The following is a 25,146-nucleotide window of genomic DNA, read 5'->3' as shown; positions in this document are numbered from 1 at the left end:
GACTCAGAGACCTGAGGCGGCGGGCCTTTCCCACTCCAGCCCTCTTTTCTCTCTCTATGAGGAATGAGGAACACCGCCCCTTTCACGTGGGCCTGCCTGCCCCGGACCTTTCACAGGTCCCAGTTTTCTGGGAATTAATTTCTGGTAAACAGGGACAATGGCTTTTGTCAGAAAACAACCCCCAGACCAAACTCTTCCCGCTCTGGCAGAAAGCAGCAGGTCCTCTTGGGCATGGAGAAAAACAGGTTCTCCTTTGTGGTTCTGGGAGCCCCTGGCAGTTCAGGCAGGAGGAGGCCAGCCCCGGGGACTTCCCAAGGCCCCAGGAATGCTGCGACAGTCACGTGGCCGGACACGCTCACTTAGCCATCTCTGCCTCTGTGACCTCCCACCCTTACTTGAGTAGTTCTTTCGCTCCACATCCCAGCTTTTGCTGCTAAAATCCAGAAGTTGCACACCGGTGGTCATGGGTGAATTCTGCCTCATAGAGGAACTTTGTTTGGCCTTCAAAATGTTTTCTTAAGTATCTGAATTAGTTGCTAACTTTACCACTGGATAATGGCTCAGCTGATAAAGCGTCCGCTTACAGTGTGGGAGACCTGGGTTCAATCTCTGGGTTGGGAAGAGCCTATGGAGAAGGGGAAGGCTACCCACTTTAGTATTCTGGCCTGGAGAATTCCATGGACTGTATACAGTCCATGGGGTCTCAAAGAGTTGGACACAACTGAGTGACTTTCACTTTCACACCGGAAGTTTTAGCCGCTCATTTGTACCCGACTCTTTGAGACCCCATGGACTGCAGCCCACCAGGCTCCTCTGTCCATTAGATTTTCCAGGCAAGGATACTGGAGTGGGTTGCCATTTCCTTCTCCAGGGGATCTTCCCGACCCAGGGATCGAACCCGGCTCTCCTGCACTGCAGGCAGATTCTGTACTGACTGAGCTACAAGGGAAGGCTTCATAGTTAAACAAAAACATCTCTTGACAAGCCAACAGCAGCGGCCCCTCCACACAGGGCAGGTGCTCTGCAGCTGGTCTGTCCCACATCACTCAGGCCGAGCCCAGCACAGGACCTGCTGCCTGTCCAGCTCCCTACAGCACTGAGGCTGTGACTCCCTGTCAAACTGAAAGGCCGTTATGACACGACAGCACGGGTGGCAGGACTCTTCCACGGTGTGTACAGGCTATTCCAACATGTCTGCAGTTTGAACATTTATGTCAAGCAAAAGCCAGGCCTCCGCTGAGGATGCCGATGTCACAGGAACCAGACAACATACTCTCCACTCGCTCTGAGCAGCCCTCAGGGGTGTGACTGGGCCCAGCCAGACGGCAGGCAGAAAATGTCACACCCCTGAAAGGGCTAAACGGAGGCAATGGAAGTGTTCTTTCTGTACAACCATCTCTCTCCTGGAGGCCAGCATGAATCAAGAACCCCTCAATATGTACTCCATAAAGTGAACGGAGTCCAGGGTGGGAGATCAAGTCCCCAGTGTTTAGACAGACTCACACCCCTGCTTCCTTCTGGATCACATTGTACGTCCTCAGAGATGTCCCCTATGTTTGAAGTATTTTATACTAAATGGCCTGAATCCACTTTTGTGGATACGACACTCAGCTGTGCAGGAGGTCAGGCCACCACTGTGCCACTAAGTAGAGGGCTGGAAGCTCTGCTCGGGAGGGTTACCTTCATCATGTGCGAGGGGAGCTGGGGGCCTATGAATCCCGAGGCTGCCTGTTTGCTGTTGACAACCCGCTGACCGATGACCGGGCGGGGCGAGGACTGGCCAGGGCTGTGGGCGGAATGAGTAAGTTCACCTCCATTTTTCACATCATGGGACCTGGGGACAGAGAGTAACAGTGCTCAGGGTAACACGGGACACCTCCCCAAAGAGCTCACGCACACCCCACCCTTGGCAATAGGAGACTCGACCTGGGGAAGTGCACACAGTCCCGGCCCGGCCCAGGCTGGCACTGGAGCTCAGGTCAGCACACAAAGGGTCACTGTGGATTCTCATCTGATATCTGTGTATTCTAGCTGAAAGGGTTTTTTTTGGGGGAGTGGTAATTTTTTTAAAGCTACTTTTCTTTTGTTTTCCATTTTTCTAATTCTAAATACATATCACTTAGAAAGATCTGTGCTATCCTGAGAAGTTAGAAAGAAACAAAGACACTTTGCCTCCCCTCACCCCTTCAAGGAACCTGCTATCCAGATTTTGTGGATTTTCCTCCAGGCTTTAGCCTGGACTGATCTCAACATCAGCGTGTAAAATTTCAAACTGCTTATCCTCCATATATAGAGCAATTTCTCAGAGCATTTTAAAAACATCGTAAAAACCACTTTCAACAGTTGCATTGTATTTCGTGACATGCACACGCTACCATTTATGTGATCTGCTATTGTTGGCAATTTCAGGATGTTCTGAATTTCCAGTTACTACCAATGGATATACCCTGGAGCATTCATCAGACTGCCCCAAGGCCCCACATCTCCAGAAGGAATTATGGAATCGGTAACACGCAGCAGCAGGCGGGGCAGGCCCGGGCCTGGCCAGGGGTGTGGCTGGCTGCTGCTGCCCGGGGCTGAGAGATGACCACATTGGGTACTCAGAAGTCCCCTTACGGGGCCTCTGCTCACTGACTCCCCGGCCCGCCAGCCCACCTGGTTTGCTGCCAGCAGCAGAAGCCCTCTGTGGCTACTCCCGTCCCTTCTTCTGTGAATTTCTTTAACCTGCCGAAGAGCTGGGAGCTACAGTGAACGCATGGCCCACTCCCAAACACACCTTCTTCACTCTCCCCACCATCAAGATGCTGTTTAACCAAACAATGGAATCTAAGCATGCTGATGAAGTGAAGCGCTCTTTCTGACTTAACAGAAAAGGTGGAAGTGCACTTTCCCGACAATACCTGATATAAAAGAGGACATAAGCTTGCTGGCTGAGTACCGATCTGATATCACTGGTAGACACGATGGAGTCATTCATTTGGTACCAGAGGCCGTTGCTAGCCTGTAAGACAGCCAACAAAAGATACTAGATTCGATCAGGTACATGGGGAACCCCAATCCAGAGACCTGTAAGAAAAGGGGGCTACCACACATCAATTGGAAAAGGCCCCCTTCCCTCCCAAGAATGCCAGTGGTATCTTACAGTGTACTGTACATAGAGTAATTAACAAAACCCACACAACTTACTTTTATGTAGCAGAAGTAATGGCCAGCATGGCAATTAAAACCAGTGTGTACCAGGACTGCATACAAAACATAAATAATCGGCTCTCCATTTGGCTGAGACATGTACGGTCGAATATCAAGATACTCAGGGTATTTCACATCCTACACAAGTATGAAGAGAGATAAAAGGCACGTCATCTCTGAAGGTGCAGATCATCCCGTCCACACACGCAGCGCAGGGCAGGAGGCTCACGGAGCAGGGCGCCTTACGGTGCTCCAGCAGGGACCCAACACCCGTGGCCTCATTTCAGAAGACAGGTCTAACCCGGAGTGCGCCTGACTCTAAGTGTGTTGACTGCAGTCCCGCCATATTCTTCTTTCTTTACGCAAGTAAGGACCCAGACTATGTGAATTCTCCAAACCCATCAAAGCAGACAGTTAACAATCACAAGTCTGGACTTGAAGTCATCGCTTATTTTTAACAATTCAGGAGCAGGTTATTTCTTCCAAGTGTTACTGGATTTCTGACCACTTTCAGTTTCAGAAAGTGGGAAGAAAATGGGAAAGGTCAGTATACTACCAATCAGAAAACAAATGAATAAACAAGAAAACAAGCTCTGGTGAAGGAATGGCAAGGTCAGGCTAGGAAATCTTTGGACTTGAAATGCCAAAAGCGTTCCCTCAACGCTCAGCACCTTCACTGACTATGACGCCCAAACGTGGATAACAAGCACCAGTTGTGACCTTCAGAAAGTCTAGCCAGCTAAGGGATACAGACGAGAACACACACACTCTGTAAACACATATATCAAACTTTGAGCGCAGTTCTTTGACATTTTATTCTACTAACAAGTGCTGGAAGAACTTAGAACATCAGGTAATAAAAATTCCATGTAGCTGCTGGACAGTTAAGCCTTGAAAGGCTCAGCATAAAACAGTTGTTAATAACGTTATCTACCTACCTTAGCAATTTTTCCACCAGTAAAATTTGCAAAACGTTTCAGAGAAAGTGTAAGAACATTAGAAGATCTATGTATAGTGAATCTCTTTGAAGCTGGAACCATCTTTTTACACCTTGGGAAAAAAAACAAAAACAGATGTTTAAGAAGATTAACGTGGGTTGGTTATTTTTTGTTTTTTCGTCTTACCCTTGTTATTTCTCTGAAACAGTCTAAATTAAGTTTCCAAAAGAAGGGTACTGGATGAGAAATACCACCCTTTTCATCCAACAGTGAAAAAATTAAAATTTGAAATTTGAGAGATGGCTTAATTAGCATGAATGAAAGCCACAGGGCAGTTCTGAAATGTCAGGCCACTGACACCTTAAAAATTAGATTTGTAGAAGTTTCTCTTAATTCAAAACAAACTGAAAAACTGGCTGGTAGAAGAACTCTGTGAAAACAAAGCCCAGATACAGAAGCAAGTAAATACTAGAAACGTCCGTGAGGTTTAAAACAAAGGAAGCATCCCTCTGGTCTTAGGAGGAAAGGGGGCCTTCTCCCCGAAACAATGAACCCAGGCACCGCATTTTACTGCCCTTTGAAGATACTCTATTTTTCACAAGTTGAAGGTTTGCGGCAACCCTGCGTGGAGCAAGTCTACTGGGCCATCCTTCTAAAAGCACGTGCTTACTTCAGGTCTCTGTGCCACATTTTGGTAATTCCTGCAGTATTTCAGGCTTTCTCACTATTACTGTATCTGTTATGATGATCTCTGATCAGTGACCTTTGCTGTTACTCCTCTAGCTACTTTGGCATTTTTAAACAAGTATTTTTAAATTAAGGTTTGTACACTGTTTCTTAGATGTAATGCTATTGCACACTTAAAAACTACGGTATAAGGTAGACGTAACTTTTCTATAAACTGGGAAACAAAAAAATTCATGCAACTCACTTTATTTCAAGATTCGCTTTATTGTGCTGGTCTGGAACCAAACCCGTGGCTATCCCTGAGGTCTGGCCCTACTCAGTAACAACGCTTACCCATATTACCTGACTTCAAGCGAACATCTACTTAAACCACAAGAAACAGGGCTTTCTTAAAACAGGCCCTCTTGACTTCACGGGGAAACATTACAGAATGCCTCAAACTTGAGGATTCTGGCAGGTACTGCCCCAATCCTGGGAAACCACCATGAGAAGGAGAGAGCCTTGACTGCTCTGAGAGAGAGCGATGCACCACCCACCCCAACCCTTCACGCCGGGGTCCCTGGAGATGCTGCTCGACATACATGCGCCACCCCAGCCACCTTCACACGCGGGGGCACTAACGTGTGGATGGTCTTACCCCTCCCCTCCACCCAGCTCCCTAGGAGTGAGGACCCGCCTCCCCCGAGTCTAAGGAGTGTTAACACTCGGTGCCCCGGCCCTCGGGGAACAGAGCCAGGGTCTTCCCAGATGGTCCTGGAAGCTAACAGGAACCTTGCTGGTCAGGCAGACAGGCCAAACGCTTTCACCCCAAGCCTCCCCACTGCCCTGCCCACCAGCACCACCATCATACTTGCTGCACTTGTATGAGTTTTCTCCATCGAGCTGTTCCGGCTTTACAAACTGCTCCAATGCCTTGTTGACACTCTGAGCAGCCTGGGGACAGAAGAGCACCAACAGCACGTGACCACGCACTGCTGCTTGTCAGCAAAAAGAAGAAAGGGGGCTCCAAAGGGTAAAGCCAAGCGCAAACTTGGCTGAAAAAGTGCAAACTTGGTGTGAAAAGAAATGACCACGCACTTCGCTTGTCGGCAGAGGGGAAAGGGGACTCCAAGGGCAAAGCCAAGCGCAAATTTTATGTAAAAAGAAACTTTTTTCATTATGGTGTTCAGTTTTACACATGTACACACCGAGTTATTGCCCTCCCCACCCCCAATTAAAAAAAAAGAGCAGGGGATTCCCTGGTGGCCCAGTAATTAGGACTCTGTGCTTTCACTGCCAAGGGCCCGGGTTCGATCCCTAGTCGGGGAACTAAGATCCCACAAGCCACACAGTGTGGCCAAAACAACAAATAGAGGTCGCCCACTGCAGCATTATTTACAGTAGCATAAAACAGGAACAAAATCAAAGTATCTACCAGGAAGGAAATAGGCATGTAAATTGGCTGAAGCACGACACACGGCAGGCCCAAGCAAAACGCAATGAAAATAGCAAGTGGCCCAACAGACTGAAGGTGTAATCCCGTCAGTGTAAACAGTAAACAGACAACACTCTGGAACAGTTTATATCAAACTGTTAACAAGTGTTCATTCCGGGGGACAGGCTCACACATGTCTCTGAAGTGTTTCTCATTTTTATCGTTAGCGTGTATCACACTTGAGATCAGAAAAACAAAAGCTTCAGACAACAAAAAATGGGAGAGCTCAGAAAATGCAAGAAGCAAAAAACAGTTTCTAAAGAATAACCACCACCTAAATTTGGCTGATATTGATATCATAATCTGGTTTTATTAAGATTAAAGGTCAAAGGGTTAATAAACATTAACCCTTTAATGTTAATAAAGGTCAAACATTTAATAAAATTATTAAATGTTCTAAGTTTTTTATGATGCCTAATACAAAGTTTCAATAAGCTCCTCTAATGAAGTCTTAGCGTATTAAAGCTTTCAATTCATATTCTCTAACAAGTGTAGTCTAAACTGTAAAAGAACTATAAATAAATAAACTATAAATAAATTATGACTAATTTTTGTTTAACTTGACTATTACCACAAATACCAAACTTACCTTTATCTCCAAAGTTATATCGAGATAGGGATCAAAAGTATCTGAAACACCTTTGCAATTTAAACATTTGACTGAAATAAAAATAAAACACAAAAGATAAGAAAGTATAATCAGCATGGCAGTATCAACTCCTGAAATGACAGAACACACACACACATTTACAAAACAAAAGCCGTAAGGTACTTTTCTCGCCTATCAGACCGGGCAAAACGTGCTCCTACTACACACTGGGAGCCACTAACTTGGTCCATGTATGCTGCTGGCTGGAGTGTAAACTGGTATAACCTCTTCGAAGAACAATATGGCAAAATCAGAATTTGAAATCACATATCCTTTGATACAGAAATTCTAATTATCACATGTGCGTACACTTTTACACATATAAAGGTCTGTGTAGACAAGGGTGCTCAATAAAGTGCTGCTGCTGCTGCTGAGTCACTTCAGTTGTGTCCTACTCTGTGTGACCCCACAGACGGCAGCCCACCAGGCTTCCCCGTCCCTGGGATTCTCCAGGCAAGAACACTGGAGTGGGTTGCCATTTCCTTCTCCAATGCATGAAAGTGAAAAGTGAAAGTGAAGTCGCTCGGTCGTGTCCGACTCTTCTCGACCCCATGACTGCAGCCCACCAGGCTCCTCCGTCCATGGGATTTTCCAGGCGAGAGTACTGGAGTGGGGTGCCATTGCCTTCTCCGAATAAAGCACTAGTGATAACAACAACAAAAAAAACTAGAAACCACCTAAAAGTTCCCTGGTGGGAGTGAAATAAACAGAACACTCCTGCAACAGGGAAAGGCTGTGTTAGACCTGCATGTGCGGAAAACGCCAGAAAGCTTCCACTGTGAAAAGAACCCAGGCTGTTCACGCACAAGAAGCTGTTGGGCGGATAACCACAAGCTGGGCCAGGGGCTGACGGAGGATGGGGGATGGGAGCCTGGGCCGGCACGGAGACACACGGGCCCCTTAACCCTTTCGGAGCCCTTGCATCCTTTTACACCACATGCCAGATCACAATTATCAACCTTTAAAACCAAGAGTTTACCTCTAGATCTTAGGTAGCCTCCAAATATCTGACAGACAAGTGTGGTGGCCTGGGTGTGTCTGTCCAATCTGAAAAAAAAAAAAAAACAAAGAGTGAGATGAGAGAAGCGTTCTGCAAAAATAAGAGATGCTGTAACTGATGCTAAAATCATGTACATCCATAAAAGAACGACAATTCATGCAAGAAAGCCGCACAATATGGAGACAGCGAAAGAACAGCCCTGCCCAATCAAAGACACATCTGGGGCAAGGAGGAGAAGTGGTCGGACGGTATTAAGAAGGGATTCGTAAATCAGGGCAGGACTCTGGCCCCGAAGCAGGCAGCAAGAGGCAGTCGCCCAGAGCAGGACTGGGACCCAAGCGTGAGGACCCTGCTCTGCAGCCCAGTACCCTCCAGACACTGAGAGCCCGGTCCTCGGCCGCGGGAAGGGAACGCAGGCCTGCGGGGGTGTCAAAGCAACAGCAAGTGGGCCACGACTTGTCTGTTTCTCCACCCTTCCCCTGAGCCCACGTTTAGATTTTAAAGAAGAAACTGCAGGGACTGGTAACTGACCCCAATGACAAAGGGAACATACACAGATTTCAAAGGCTAGAGACAGAAAGCACACCTTTTAAAATTTCAACCATTTTAAAGCAAGGCAAACCACTTGAGGAAGAGGCAGCACAAAGTCAAAAGGTGAAACTGACAGGGAGCGGGCAGCCCTCCAGGAAGACACCCCTCCAGGAAGGCCGTGCCAGCGGGGCGGCCGGGGTGGGGGCGGGGGCGACTGATGCTGCGGACTCACTTATTGCTGCCGTTCAAGCATGCTTTTTGCATAGCATCAACAGTGTACTGAAGGAATTCGTGGGCGTCTTCTTGGTTTCCAAAGCGGAAGTGCCTGGCTATACCTGTAGAGTTTGAGGAAAGACAAAGCCTTATCACCACCTATCATACGCCCATGCTGTACTTCCCCTTGATTGTATCTTATGACAGTATACTGGTTAGATAACTATTTTATGAGGAAATAGCATTAATAAGTTTCCCCTGAGAACAGCTAGGATGAGCCTTACAGACCACTAAACGCCCACATGGGCTGGAGTTTCTGAGAACCCAGAGACTCTGTCTTCAGCAATAAAATGATTCTTGAATAAACTCAACTTTAGCTGTTATTGTTTCAAATTTTTGTCTCAAATGTTATGTTAGTGCACATATCTTAACTTGGGTGTGAGAATTCCCTAAGAGAATCTATATAAAACACAGAGTGTGAACCTATCTAATTCCATCCCAATAACCTAGAGAACATATCATATTCTCCACTGCACAGTAACATTTCAGTCCTATTTCTAATTGACTAAATACCACAAGCCAAAATGACAACGAAAAACAATACAGAAGCATAAATATACATACAATTTTATGCGAATATATAGATATGTATTAACTTGAATCATATGAAATTGACCACATTCCACAAATTCTGACCTACAAAAATGACAATTTCATTATTTAACCATGTATATCTAGAGTTGGGGGGGTGTATGTCTGTAGATGTATGTACATACACACACCAATAGCGTTCTCTTAAAGAACTAGGTTTAAAAAAATTAATTATGTCTGCCATGTATGTGTGCGTGTGTGTATTCATGTGCATACCAGTATATATAATACACACATGTAATTCAACAAACAAAATCACCCCTGGCTGAAATTTCGATAAGATCCAGCAATGTTTAAAAAAAACGTTCATGGTCTTCCCCAGCCTGTTAATAGCACCAAAGGCCAAGATCTTCTTCATCCTCAGCAGCTTTTTAGGCAAAAGCATTATAAATTGTCACTGTGTAATTATCCACCCCTACAATTACCCAGCTAGATACCAGATTAAGAGTCAGGTTTTTGTTTTATTTGTAAGCATTTTTTATTCCAACTCAGTTAATTAAGATAATACAAAAGCTTACTGCAAAAATCATGCAGAAAGTGCATAAAAAATCTCATGCAACCTATCAGAATCATTATAATGCAAGAGGAGATTTTAGAGTCATTAAAAATTATATAGAAACTTGTGAAATTTATCCACAAATCTGCTAACTTCTGAGTATAAAATGTTCTTTAAGAATATAATTAACTTTATTTTGATAATTCCTGTCACTATGTATAGTGTAATACTTATGCATTGAGTTAAAGCTAACTGAAAACTATCTAAAGAAATCGGTGGGACAATATTTAGAGTTAGTATTACTCAGCATAGAAACCCAAATATCTAGGGAAAATGCTGCAAAAGTTATCAATTTTATTAACAAATTTGAGGGTTTTATAATTTTTAATTTGTTTATATATCAAACTGAATACCACCTTCTTTACTCTACTGTCATCTTTTGCTTTAGGTTTCAAAATGTTTTTACATGGTAAATGGTTTGCTAAAAAACTGTTATTCGTTAAAGACATATTCATACACAATAAACTGTTTGCTGCAGTACCCAAGGAGCTCATCATTTACAAGTCAGATCATTTAGAGCAACTGGCTAACAAATATTCATATGAACTACTAGAGAGGATACTTACGCCGCATCTCATTAATGACAAACATCGGTTTGATAACGTCCCCAGGATTGCTGAGTGCCTGGGTGATATGTGCTTGCATTGTACACATCATGCAAAATCCTTCTGCATGACCTGAAAGATAACAGATGAGAATCCTCCAAGTTAGCAAAACATGACACCATATGTACATCAAGGGTATTACAGATAACACAAGCACACTCCTGAAACAAGGATAGCGGAACTATGTGTCCTGTTATTGAGCTATATACTTTTACTCGTTTCCATTTAATTCTCCAACAAACCTAAGTGATAAATATATATTGGCTCTATTTTACAAGAAAGGAAACTGAGGCTCAGAGAGTTAAAAATTTGCCCAATGCCAAACAGTGATGAAGGGGCAGGCACATAATTGGGCTCAAATCATACCCTTCTAATTTCGAAGCCTGTGCTCTTAACTATTGTCTATACTAGAGAAATTAGAAGTTTTTTTCCTTATGCTACCATTTGTCTCAAACAGTAAAGGAATGTCTCCTTTCAAAATCTCAAGTGTTCTAGCTTTTCCACATACAAAGGTCTCTGTTGTAATTTTTTAACAGCTTTTTAAAAATATGAAAACCACCTTAGCGCATACTAAGTGGTGCTACTGGCATCTAGTGGATAGAGATCACAAATGCTGTTCCACAGCCTACAGTCAGCAGCCTCTACCATAAAGAATTATGTGGCCCCAAAAGTCAATTACACTGAATTCAAGAAACGCCTAAAACTAAAGGTGGCTCAGTCCTGCCTAACCAAGCTTTTAAAGTCTCAAAAGGTCCAGACTGTTTCCAGTTAACATTACTGTGTCCCAGAGTAGAGCTCAAAAATATTCACAGGAATAAAAAGAAAACCTAGCACCCAGCAACATAAAATTGTAATTGAAGAGTACAAGGCACGCAATAATGCAGAAAAGACCAATAACAGGGAGCAGATAAGCAGAAATAGACCCGGAAATGATGCAGAAATAGACCTGGAAATGACACAGAAATAGACCTGGGAATGTCCTCAAAAACAAGGACAATAAAAAAGACATTATATATATATTTCTATGCTCAAGGATGTAGAAAAAAGCAAGGGTATGTTAAGGAGAGACACGGAAATAAAACCAAATCTACTTTACAGATGAAAGGTAGGATTTCTGAGATGAAAAACACAACAAGTAGATTTACTAACGGATTAGGAAGAAGGAAAGATCAGCAAACTTGAAGACTTAGTGGCAGAAGTTATCTATTATGAAACACAAACCTCAAAAAAAAACAAAAAACACCTCTCAAAATAACAAGAACAAAACAGCGTATCAGTGACCTATGGGGCTACTTCCAGCTGTCCCCAGTACACATGTAATTGGAGTCTGAAGAAGAAGAGACAGGACAAATATTTTAAGAAATGACTGTTTTCAAAGGGACAGCACAAGGCAGTTTTTTCTTAAGAGCGGCAGAACAGTTGTGCATTCTGACTGAGGTGCTGGTTTACATGAACCTATCACTCAAAGAGTTGACTCACTGGAGAAGATGCTGATGCTGGGAAGGATTGGGGGCAGGAAGAGAAGGGGACGACCGAGGATGAGATGGCTGGATGGCAACACGGACTCGGTTGAGTCTGAGTGAACTCCGGGAGATAGTGATGGACAGGGAGGCCTGGCGTGCTGCAATTCATGGGGTTGCAAAGAGTCGGACACGACTGAGTGACTGAACTGAACTGAACTGATACCTGTATTAAAATTCATAAAACTGACCCTCCCAAATTAACAGACATGTACAGTAGTTAACCATATAGTAACTATAGTAATTGTTATAAATGTTAATTTATTAATGTGAATAAATACTGGGGGCTCCCCAAGTGATGCTAGCGGTAAAGAACCTGTCTGCCAGTGCAGAAGCTGTGAGACACACAGGTTTGGCCCTCGGGTTGGGGACATCCTCTGGAGGAGGGCATGGCAACCCACGCCACTACTGCCTGGAGGATCCCAGGGTCACAAAGAGTTGGACACAACTGAAGTGACTTAGCACAATTATAATAAACATTTTCTTAAATGACTAAAAAGGCATACAAACACAAAGAGTAAATTTACAGATCTAACAACTTCAACAAAACCCAGACAGAAGGCTACTTGTAACAGTGATAAAAATCAAAACTTTAAAGCAAGTGGAAATAAATGGTGTATATGAGAACAAAGGTACAACTGGCAACAGACTTGTGAGAAGCGATGCAAGAGACGGCAGCAGGGCGCCAACTCTCACGTGTAAAGAGAAGGATGTCAGCACAGGACTTCCACACCCCAGGAGGACATCTTCCAGAAACACAGCTGAACGTCTCAGATGCACTGGCGGTACTTCTTCCTATTCCTCCCGCTAAGAACAACGACAACAAACACCCTCTGGCCATTGCATATGGAACAGACATAAGAAAGCTGGGAAAGGTAGAGACAAAGAGACCCAGTAACAGTTTCAGAGCCCAAAGAATGACACGGCGGTGAGTTTTCTGGGTTGCTTTCTGCTTCATATATTTCTGACTTGGAGCAGAAGAAGCCACCAACCTGGAAATAGCAATAAAAGCAGGGAACGACGCCACAGTGAAAGCTTCTGGCGTAGTGTTAAAAAAAAGCAGATCAGGAATGGGAACTTTCATCCATGCTGAGTGATAACAAACCACACCCCCACCTCACATCAGTGAGATCCAAAGAGGGGCCTGGACTTCCACCTCCAAACCCAGTAGTAAAGAAGCATCCCTCCATATTACGCTCAATTTAAGTAAGTCAGACACAGAAAGACAAATGCTGCTATGGTAATACTTACATGTGGAATCAAAAAATACAACACACTAGTGAACAGCAAAAAGGTAACATACTCAGCTACAGAGAACAAATCAGTGGTTACCTGCGGGGAGAGAGACGGGGAGGGCGTGACAGCAGTAAGAGATTAACAAGTACAAACTATGGTGTAAAATAAGCTGCAAGGATAGTGTGCAACACAGGAAATATAGCCAGTATCTTATAATAAATGTGCTTATAAATGGAGCATAACCTTTAAAAACTGGGAATCACTATACTGTACACCTGGTAAACGCTGAGCGCCAAAGAATTGATGCTTCTGAACTGTGATGCTGTGGAAGACTCCTGAGAGTCCCCTGGACTGCATCAAACCAGTCAGTCCTAAAGGAGATCAACACTGAATATTCAGTGGAATGACTGAGCTGAAGCTGAAGCTCTACGACTTTGGCACCTGATGCGAAGAGCTGACTCAGAAAAGACCCTGATGCTGGGAAAGACTGAGGGCAGTGAGAGAAGGGGACGACAGAGGGTGAGATGGCTGGATGGCATCACCAAATCAAAGGACGTGAATGTGAGCAAGCTTAGGGAGACAGTAAAGGACTGGGAAGCCGGGGGTGCTGCAGTCCGTGGGGTCACAAAGAATTGGTCACAACTTAGTGATGAACAACAACATGTAACACTGTAATGAATTATACCTCAAGAAAGAGAGAGAGGGAGAGAAAGAAGCATCTGCCCAGCTTCCCACTGGGTAGCGTCGGAAGCAGGACTCTCGCCGTCGGCCAGTGGGAGGGAGTGGAAACCCCCACCCCCATCCAGCAAGAACGTGGAGCCCAACCCCCACCTCGGATGTCAACTGTGGAGTCTGGACTTCTATCTCCACCTAATATTTCCTCCTTTGCCAGAATGGTGTCAAGAGAAAGCCAGCCAAAACACAGGCCAGATAAGAGCCAGTATTTTACAGCATAATACAAAAATGTCCAGCTTTCAACCGAAAATCACTCATTGTGCTAAGAGCCAAGAATTTCTGAGTGCTGGAGAGGTGAATGAAAGACAGTGAATAGATGCCAACCCTAAGATAAGAAGACATGTTAGAGTTATCTAACAAAGGTTCTAAAGCAGCCACGGCAAAAATGCCTCAACAGGCAGTTATGGATATACTAGAAACAACCAAAGCAACGTAGAAAGACTCAACAAAGAAATGAGAGAAAGAAAGAACCAAACGGAAATTTTAGGAATGGAAGCACAGTAACCCAAGTAAGAAGCTCTGTGGACGAGCTAAGCAGAAGAATGGAACTGACCGAGGAAAGCGCCAGGAAACCCGTGCGCAGAACAGCAGAACTCACGTACTCTGAGCAAGAGAAAAGCGGACTGGGAGAGACAGGAGGCCGAGCCAGGGCCCCGTGGGACTCTCACAGAAGGTCCAGCACACGCACTACCAGAGCCCCAGAAGCAGGGCAGAGGGGAGACTGGGTGCAGAGTGGAAGAGACGGAGGCGGCAACTGCCCCAGGTTTGGCAAAAGATGTAATTCAAGACGCGCTGCAGAGACCACACAGGAAAAAGAGCAGAGCAATAGACACCAAGACACGTCACATCCAACTTGTGAAAACTAAAGACACGGAAAAACACCTTGGAAGTAGTGGCAGAAAAACACCACCTCACCTGTAAGGGAAAACTTGACTAGAAACGGATTTCACACCCAAAACCATGGAGGACAGAGGAAGTCGCACACAAATGTTCAAGTCCTTAAAGAAAGGGACTGTAAGCCCAGAATCCTATGGCCAGGGGAAAGGTCCTCCAGGAAGACGATGAAATCGAGACGCTTCCAAGTGAAGCAGAACGCGGAGAATCTGTCACCTGCAGACTCACCTGAAAGAACGACTTCAGGAGCGCCTTCCCTAGGTCAGAAGCTCTAAACGAAAAGGAAGCGATTTGGGTTTTTGGTTGTTTTTTTTAAAGCAACCCTGGAACATCAAGAAGGAAGAAAAAAACATAGTGATCAAAAATATGCTGCTGCTGCTGCTAAGTCGCTTCAGTCGCACTCTGTGCGACCCCACAGACGGCAGCCCACCAGGCTCCCCCGTCCCTGGGATTCTCCAGGCAAGAACACTGGAGTGGGGTGCCATTTCCTTCTCCAGTGCATGAAAGTGAACAGTGAAAGTGAAGTCGCTCAGTCGTGTCCGACTATTCACGACCCCATGGACTGCCGCCTACCAGGCTCCTCCGTCCATGGGATTTTCCAGGCAAGAGCACTGGAGTGGGCGCCATCGCCTTCTCGCCTGTAGATAAATACATTTTCCTTCTCTTGGGTTTTCTAAATTATGTGACAATTGAAATAAGGATTATAACACTGTCTCTAAATGTGGTTCTAAACGTACGTAAAGGAAATATTTAATTACATGGTAACTAGGGAAGAATAAAGGAGACAAAAAGTGAAGTTTCTACATTTCCCTTGAATCGGTAAAATGACAACATTAGTAAACTGTTGAAAGCTATAAATAATGTAAGCCCAGAGGAACCTCTAAAAAGACTATATAAAGAGAGCTACTCAAAAACATAAACACGAAAACAAACTGTAAACAAAAGTTTAAAATACTTAAGTAACCCACAGGTAGGCAGAGAGATAGGACAAACGAATAACTGAACAGAAAACAAAATACAAAATGGTAAACTTGAGTCCTAATGTATAAATGACTACCTTAAATATTAATAAATATACTAATTAAAAGATCTAAACTAACAAAGCAGATTTAAAAACATGATCCAACTATTTTGCCTGTAAGAAACTCACTTCAAATGTAATGAGACAAACAGGCTCAAAGAAAAAGATGGAAAAATACATGTCATGCAAACACTAACCCAAAGAAAGCAGGAATGGCTATGTTAACGGCAGACAGAACAGACTTCAGAGCAAAGAAAGCTGTCAGAGAAAAGGACATTAGATGAAGGATCAGTCCTTCAGAAAGAAAAAGCAATCCTAAACGTGTTTGTACCAAACAACAAAGCTGAAAAGTACATGAATCAAACTCTGACAGGACTGAAAATGGATATACAGAAATCCTAGAGCTGGAAACCTCAACATCCTTCTGTCAACAACTGAACAATTAACCAGAAAACCAGCAAGAACTCGACAACACCAAGAGCCAAAGAGATTCCATCAACATTTATAGAATACCCCACCCAACACGTGTGTTTCAAGGGCTCACAGAACATACACCAAGATAGACTATATCCTGGGCCACAAACAAACCTCAAAAAATAAGACAACAGAAATCATAAAAAGTACAGAATGGAAAATGCTAAAAATCAGTGAGAGACAGAGAGAGAACACAAGAAAGTCTATAAATACCTGGAAACTGAGTAACACTTCTGAACAACCCCTGGTTCAAAGGGTTAAAATAAAAACTGAAAAGACAACGTATCAAAAGTTTGGAGACACAGCTAAAGCAGTGTCCAAAGGGAAATTTACACTTGTAACAATATCAGAAACAAAAACAAGTAAATCAACACAGACCCTGCAGACATCAAAAGAAACACAAGAGAATATATATAAACATATTCTGTAATTAACTTGACTCATCTAAATTTGACAACTTAGGAGAAATGGACTAACTCCTCAAAAAAGTGGAATTATCATAACCCATCGAAAATAAAATAATCTGAATAGCCCTATACTTACTAAGGAAATTAAATCTGCAACTTTAAAACTCCCTCAAAAAAGAAATCTCAAGGCCAAAGTTATTTTCACTGATGGATTCTACACTAAATGTTTATATAAAAAATTACATCAATATTCTATACAATCTCTTCCAAAAAATAGGAGTTAACATATCCCAAACACATTTTATAAAGCTCAGTTCAGTTCAGTCGCTCAGTCGTGTCCAACTCTTTGTGACCCCATAAATTACAGCACACCAGGCCTCCCTGTCGATCACCAACTCCCGGAGTTCACCCAAACTCATGTGCATCGAGTTGGTGATGCCATCCAGCCATCTCACCCTCTGTCGTCCCCTTCTCCTCCTGCCCCCAATTCCTCCCAGCATCAGAGTCTCTTCCATTGAGTCAACTCTTCGCATGAGGTGGCCAAAGTATTGGAGTTTCAGCCTCAGCATCAGTCCTTCCAATGAACACCCAGGACTGGTCTCCTTTAGGATGGACTGGCTAGATCTCCTTGCAGTTCAAGGGACTTTCAAGAGTCTTCTTCAACACCACAGTTCAAAAGCATCCATTCTTCGGGGCTCAGCTTTCTTCACAGTCCAACTCTCACATCCATACATGACCACTGGAAAAACCATAGCCTTGACTAGACAGACCTTTGTTGGCGAAGTAATATCTCTGCTTTTGAATGTACTATCTAGGTTGGTCATAACTTTTCTTCCAAGGAGTAAGCGTCTTTTAATTTCATGGCTGCAGTCACCATCTGCAGTGATTTTGGAGCCCCAAAAAATAAAGTCTGACACTGTTTCCACTGTTTCCCCATTTATTTCCCATGAAGTGATGGGACCAGATACCACGATCTTCGTTTTCTGAATGTTGAGCTTTAAGCCAGCTTCTTCACTCTCCACTTTCACTTTCATCAAGAGGCTTTTGAGTTCCTCTTCACTTTCTGCCATAAGGGTGGTGTCATCTGCATATCTGAGGTTATTGATATTTCTCCCGGCAATCTTGATTCCAGCTTGTGCTTCTTCCAGCCCAGCGTTTCTCATGATGTACTCTGCATAGAAGTTAAATAAGCAGGGTGACAATATACAGCCTTGATGTACTCCTTTTCCTATTTGGAACCAGTCTGTTGTTCCATGACCAGTTCTAATTGTTGCTTCCTGACCTGCATATAGGTTTCTCAAGAGGCAGGTCAGGTGGTCTGGTATTCCCATCCTTTGAAGAATTTTCCACAGTTTATTGTGATCCACACAGTCAAAGGCTTTGGCATAGTCAATAAAGTAGAAATAGATGTTTTCTGGAACTCTCTTGCTTTTTCCATGATCCAGCGGATGTTGGCAATTTGATCTCTGGTTCCTCTGCCTTTCCTAAAACCAGCTTGAACACCTGGAAGTTCACGGTTCACATATTGCTGAAGCCTGGCTTGGAGAATTTTGAGCATTACTTTATTAGCGTGTGAGATGAGTGCAATTGTGCAGTAGTTTGAGCATTCTTTGGCATTGCCTTTCTTTAGGATTGGAAGGAAAACTGACCTTTTCCAGTCCTGTGGCCACTGCTGAGTTTTCCAAATTTGTTGGCATATTGAGTGCAGCACTTTCACAGCATCATCTTTCAGGATCTGAAACAGCTCAACTGGAATTCCATCACCTCCACTAGCTTTGTTCGTAGTGATGCTTTCTAAGGCCCACTTGAGTTCACTTTCCAGGATATCTGGCTCTAGGTAAGTGATCACACCATCGTGATTATCTGGGTCGTGAAGATCTTTTTGTACAGTTTTTCTGTGTATTCTTGCCACCTCTTCTAAATATGTTCTGCTTCTGTTAGGTCCATACCATTTCTGTCCTTTATCGAGCCCATCATATAAAGCTAATATTATCCTAATACCAAAACCAAACAAAGGATGTATAAAAACAGAAGATTACAGACTGATACATCTCATGAACAGATGTAACAACCCTTAATAAAAATTCAGCAAAATACAAAAATAGGAGAAGGAAATGGCAACCCACTCCAGTATTCTTGCCTGGAAAATCCATGGACAGAGGAGCCTGGCGGGCTGCAGTCCATGGGGTTACATGACTGAGCATGTGTGCAGGAGGGTGGAGGGTGATGGGTTGGTAGCAATAAACTGGTAGAACTAAAAAAAATAAAAATAAAAATAATTAAACATCATGACCAAATGTAGTTTATTCCTGGGATACAAAGCTGACTCAATATTGGAAAATCTACCAGAATATTCCACCATGATAAGCTAAAGAAGAAATTCACATGATCGTATCAATTTGATATAGAAAAAGCTATTGACAAAAATCAACACTATTTCATGATAAAAAGCAGGAACTGCTAAAACAGGGGGAAAAGAAGAAACAGAGAAGAACTTCCCTGACTTGATAAACAGGATACACCAGAAACCTACACCTAATATCAAACTGAATGCTCTTCCCCTAAGATCAGAAATGAGGCGAGGATGTCACCTCCGATCACAGATTCAACACAGTGCTAGAAGTTCTAGCCAGTGAAATAAGGCAAGAAAAGGGACAAAAGGATACAGATCAGTAAAAAGTAAGTAAAAATGCCCCTATTTACATATGGCATGACTCTCTAGATAGAAAAATACAAGGACTCCACCAAAAAAAAAAAAAAAAAAAGCCTAGAACTGTTGAGTGAAATCAGCAAGGTCAACGTTCAAAAATTTACAAGAATGAAATGTATTTTTATACACCAGCAATAAATAGATGAACACCAAAATTATAGTGATGCCTCTGATTCCTCAAAAATTAAAAGAATTAGATGTATAACTAACAAAACAAAACATGCTGCTAACTATGCAACACTGACGAAGCAAAACAGAGACCTAAGTAAATGAAGAGCACACCACATCCACAGACTGGAAATGTCAGTACAGTAAGGTGCCAATTCTCCCCAAACTGAGATACAGGCTTAACAAAGTTCTATCAAAATCCCAGGAAGTTTTTCTGTAAATACAGACAAGATTATTGTATAATTTATATAGATAAACAAGGGAACTGGAATAGAGAAAAACAATTTTGAAAAAGAGTAAGTGGACGGAATCACTCTATCTGATATCCAGATTTACTGCACAGTCACAATAACAAAAGACCATACTGAGGGTCAGATACGTACCTTAACAGAACAGAACAGGGGACCCAGAGACAGACCCACACCCAAGTGATTTTTTACAAAAGTATGAAAGCTATTCAGTGAAGAAGCTAGCCTTTTCAACAAATGGAGCAAGAGCAAATGAACATCCACAAACATACAAACAAAAAACCAAACTGACATAAAAAGGATCATATATCTAAACGTAAAACAGAAAACTTTTCAGAAAAAAAAAAAAAAAAAAAACAAACAACAGGAGAAAATCTTTAGGGTCAAGGGCTATGCAAAGAGATCTTATACTCAACAGCAAAAACACAATCCATAAAAGGAAAAACTCACCTTCACCAAAATTTAAAACTTATGTTCTGTGAAAGATCCTGCTAAGGGTAAGGGGATAAAAAGACAAGCTTCAAACTGGCAGGAAATGTTGGAAATACATACCCAAAAGACCTACTATCTAGAATACAGAAAGAAGAAAACAACAATAGAAAAACAAAAGAACACAACTGAAAACGAACAAAAGACACAGAGAGACATTTTACCAAAGAGGATATACAGATGATGAGCACACACGGAGAGAAGTTCAGGACCTTTAGGCATCAGGGAAATCCAAATTAAAACCACAATGAGATGTCATTGTATGCATAATTAAAGTATGGCTAAATGAAAAATAGTGACAACATCAAATGTTGGCAACAATGAGGAGCAATCGGAACTCTTCAAACATTGATGGTGGAAATGCAAAATGGTCAGCCGTCTAAGAAACTATTAGGCAATTTCTTTTAAAACCAAATATGCAACTGCCTCGTGAGCCAGCAACGGCAGTCTGGGCACTTATTCCAGAGAAACAGACTTGTGATCAGGCATATGCTCTACACAGTAATGTTTACAGCAGCTCTATTCATAATATCCAAAACTAGAAACAACCCAGACATCCTTTAATGGATGAATGGTTAAACAAACTGTGGTTCATCCATACCATGGAATACGACTCAGCAACAAAAAGGAACAAATTATTGATATATACAACAAAGTGAAGAAATATCCAAAGACTTAGGCTTAAGTGAAGAAGCCAATTCCCTATTATATAATTCAATAGATGCAACATTCTTGAAACAACAAAATAACATAACTGAGAACCAGTGGTTACCAGGAATTAAGGAGGATGTAGGGGCTTGAGGGAAATGGGCTTGGTTATGAAAGGGAAACATTTCCTTGGGAATGGAAATGTTCCATACCTTGACTGGATCAGTATCAATATCCTGGCTGCAGACTGAAGTGCAACGTCACCACTCAGGGTAACTGGGAAAGGGTATGTGGGAAGTCTCTGTGCGATTTCTTACAACTGCATGGAAATCTAAACTTACCTTAAGATAAAAAGCTTAACTTCAAACAAGGCAAAACAAAGACATTTCGGACCAGGAATAAAAAAACAAAACAAAAATCAGCAAAAACAGTTAAGAGAATTCCTCCAGGCATAAGAAAATTTCAGCTGGTACCTGGATCTACACAGAGGAATTAAAAGCAGCGGAAATGAGAAGAGTAAGAAAATACAAAAGATTGGTAAAGAAGCCTTAACAAACCTCTTAAAACTTTCAACTTTTATTTAAAGCAAAATAACACAACATACTATGTGGTAACAAGATAAGTAAAAACAAAATGTATGGCAACAGTAGCACCAACGCCTCCTAGGGAGAGGCCGTCAAGGTGTGCTGCCACACAGTCCTTCCGAAACATAAAAAATGGAACAGTATTGTAAAGAAGGCTGCGATAAGCTAAAGATACGTGTTAAACCCTAGAGCAACCACTAAAAGGAGAAAACAAAGTTGAGAAGATATGCCAGTAAAGTAGAGGAAATATCATATAATCACTCATTCCAAAGAAGGCAGAAACCGAGGAAAAAGGGAGCAAAGGATACAGGACAAACACAAGACAAATAGCAAGATGGTAAACAAAAAACCCAATCATATCAATACTCTCATTAAATATAAATGATTTACACTCTAAAATAAAAGATAGAAAAAAAATAAATTAAAAGATAGAGACCGTAAGACTGGATTAAAAAGTAAGAACTATAGGCTATTTATAAGAATTTTATTCCATGTATTTTATTTCAACGTATCTCTCTCAAAATTTGATAGAACAAGTAGACAGAAAAGCAGGGAAGACATAAAAGACTATCTTAACAACGTTATCAACTAACTAAACATAATCAGCATTTACAGAAACGCCAACCAATGCAGAATACACATCCTTATTAAGCACACGTGGAATATTTAACAAACTAAACCACATTCTAGTGCATAAAGCAAGTCTCAAGTTACAAAGGATTCAAACAATAAAAATATCTTCTCTGACCACGATGGAATTAAATTAGTAATCAGTAGCAGGACAATTTCTGAAAAATCCCCAAACATCTGGCAACTGAATGACATGCCTCTAAGCAATCACATGGGTAACCAATCAGGTAACTGTATCTAAAAAAAAAAAGAAAATACTAGAATCAAGGAGCTCGAAAACTTGTAGGATACGAGATCAATAAACAAGAGTCAACTGCATTTCTACGTTCTAGCAATAAACAATCAAAACTGGAAGGTCAAAATATACATTACCATTTATAATAGCTTTCAAAAATATGAAATACCTAGCAATAAATCCGACTGTAGGATGTGCACATTATACTTGTATACTGAAAGCTATGCAGCAGTGCTAAGAAAAACCAAAGCGAACCTGAACAAACAGAGACGCACACCGTGCTTGTGGGTCAGAAGACAAAACAGTTTAGCCGCTGTACATCTCAGACTGATTTACAGAGTCCACACGATCCTAGCCAAACTCTCAGGAGGCTTTTTTTGTAGAAATTGACAAACGGATTTCAAAGTTAATTTGGAAATGCAAAAGACCAAGAATAGCCAAAACAGCTTTGAAAAAAAGAGAGCAAAGTTGAAAAAGCTACCTAGTTTCAAAACTTTTAAATACACAGTAACCAGACACTGCTGTTATCAGGCTGTGGGGCAACTAAGCCAGAGGGCCCTACAGCTGTGTTCTGCAATGAGAAGCCACCTCATGAGAAGCACTAGCACCCCAAGAAAGAGCGGGCCCTGCTCGCTGCAAAGAGAGAAAGCCGGTGCAGCAATGAAGACCCAGCGCAGTCCAAAATGCAAATAATAAATAAAAGAAAGAATGTGTTTAAAAGACACTGTGTTATGGAGTCAAGACAGACAGTGGATCAGTGTAACAAAACAGATCAGAAACAGATCCATATGGATACAATCAATCGATTTTTGACAAAGGTACAAAAATAATTCAGTGGAGAAAGGGCTATCTTTTGAACAAACAGCATTGGAACAATCGGATATTCATATCGAAAAACATGAACTCTACACCACAGACAAAAATTAACTCAAAATGGATCACTGACCTAAACATAAAAACTAAAAGTATAAGACTGCTTAAAAAAAGCAACAGAGGAAATTTTTGCAACCTTTGGTTAGGCAAAGATTTCTTATATACGAGCAAACAGAAAAGAAAAATACTGAAGTAAATAAAACATGTTATTTGAAAGACAGTGTGAAGAGGCTATTTTCTCCAGTTTGAGAAATCACATTTGCAAATCATGTACTGGATAAAGGACTTCTATCCAGCATATATAAAGAACTCTCAAAATTCAACAAGAAGAGAATTATCCAATTTTAAATCAGGCCAAAGATAGGAGCAAGCCCTTGGGCAAAGCAAACACACAGCTGCTGAAAGAACCATATGGAGGGATGTTCAACACCATTATTCACTAACAGAAATGCAAACTCAAGCCACGGAAAGATACTATCACACTACACACCTGTGAAGAGCTGCTAAAATCAGAGAGGATCAGGGAGGATGTGGAGCAAATGAAACTTTTGTTCACTGCTAGTGGGAATGTGAAATCTCATAATCCTCTTCCCAGTCTGGAAGTGTCTTAAAGTGCAGTGCACCCATATTATGGGACCAGACCATTCCTTTTCTAGATGCTTACCCACAAGAAGTGGACACACGTCCTTACAGAAACCTCACAGCAGCTTCACTTATGATGACCCCCGAAAGGGAAATAACCCAAAGGTCCGTCAACAAGTGAATGGAGAAACAAACTGTGGTACATGGATCCATACAGTGGAATACTACACAGCAATAAAAAGTGACCACTAATACAGGCAGCAACACAGACTGATACTGAAATGACTGTGCTGAGTGAAAAAAGCCAGGCAATGTGAACATGAATACTGTGTAATCCCCCATAGATGACATTCTAGGAAATACAAGCTCATCCGCAGTAAAACAGAAAGCCCATCAGGGGCTGCACGGCCTGGAAGGAATGAGAGGCAGGAAGGGCTGGAAGGACTGATTTCAAAGACACACTGAGACTTTCCGGGGCGATGAAAGAGTTCATTATTGTGGTAGTCGTTTCATGGGTGCGCACAAACGTCAAGACGCATCGAACTGCGTATTTTACGGATGTGCGGTTTCTTGTTCATTGATAACGAGGGAAAACTAGTGATGGCCTGTAAAAGACGAGCACCTGACTCTGAGACCCCAGGCAGCTGCATCTTTTTCTCCATCCCTCTCTCTCGACGTCCAGGTGCCAGGGCTGGACTCTCATTCACACCCCCATTTTATTAAGTGCAAAAATGATCAGAAAGCTGTCCGTGTTATGTCAATTATTACATATTAACATGATGATCAACTATGGACTTGGAAAAGGAAAAAATGAGGGCAAAGAGCTCCTCATTCTGTAATCTGAACCCCATGGCAGAGCAAACATCTCCTGGTGGTTGACAGTCTCAGTGATTTTCCTTTGGTTACTTTAAAATTTTCTGTACTTTCCAAATTCTTTACACAGCCATTATTTTGCTCTTTGGGGGGAAAAAAGTTTTAAAAGAATGTGTCTAAATTCTCCATCAAGTAAAGGACTATTCGGGAATTTCCTGGTGGTCCAGTGGTTAGGACTCAGCACTTTTACTCCCGAGAGCCCGGGATTCAGTCCCTGGTGGGAGAACTAAGATCCCACAAGCCACACACAAAAAAGTAAAGAACTATTCAGAAAGAAATCAAGGGCTTTTTTTTTCACCTCAATAATGAAGGCCTAGCACCTGAAC

The 25,146-nt window shown here is 42.3% G+C and overlaps 1 protein-coding gene across 3 annotated transcripts in view; it reads right to left on the bottom strand.

Annotated features, from left to right (window-relative positions):
• USP42 (ubiquitin specific peptidase 42) overlaps window positions 1–25,146 on the bottom strand; it is a 42,006-nt gene that overhangs the window by 9,560 nt on the left and 7,300 nt on the right. For all 3 annotated transcript variants that reach the window (XM_042240306.2, XM_042240303.2, XM_042240305.2), the window contains 9 exons: window positions 10,455–10,565; window positions 8,701–8,803; window positions 7,917–7,984; window positions 6,878–6,948; window positions 5,665–5,747; window positions 4,128–4,239; window positions 3,187–3,327; window positions 2,901–3,001; window positions 1,681–1,834 (listed from right to left, as the gene is read on the bottom strand). In XM_042240306.2, the coding sequence (XP_042096240.1) occupies window positions 1,681–1,834; window positions 2,901–3,001; window positions 3,187–3,327; window positions 4,128–4,239; window positions 5,665–5,747; window positions 6,878–6,948; window positions 7,917–7,984; window positions 8,701–8,803; window positions 10,455–10,565 (944 nt within the window). The remainder of the gene's footprint in view (window positions 1–1,680; window positions 1,835–2,900; window positions 3,002–3,186; window positions 3,328–4,127; window positions 4,240–5,664; window positions 5,748–6,877; window positions 6,949–7,916; window positions 7,985–8,700; window positions 8,804–10,454; window positions 10,566–25,146) is intronic.

This window comes from Ovis aries, chromosome 24, assembly GCF_016772045.2.
Source record: "Ovis aries strain OAR_USU_Benz2616 breed Rambouillet chromosome 24, ARS-UI_Ramb_v3.0, whole genome shotgun sequence".
Taxonomy (NCBI): domain Eukaryota; kingdom Metazoa; phylum Chordata; class Mammalia; order Artiodactyla; family Bovidae; genus Ovis; species Ovis aries.
The sequence above is the reverse complement of the archived record's forward strand: the minus strand, read 5'-3'. Positions and strand labels throughout refer to the sequence as shown.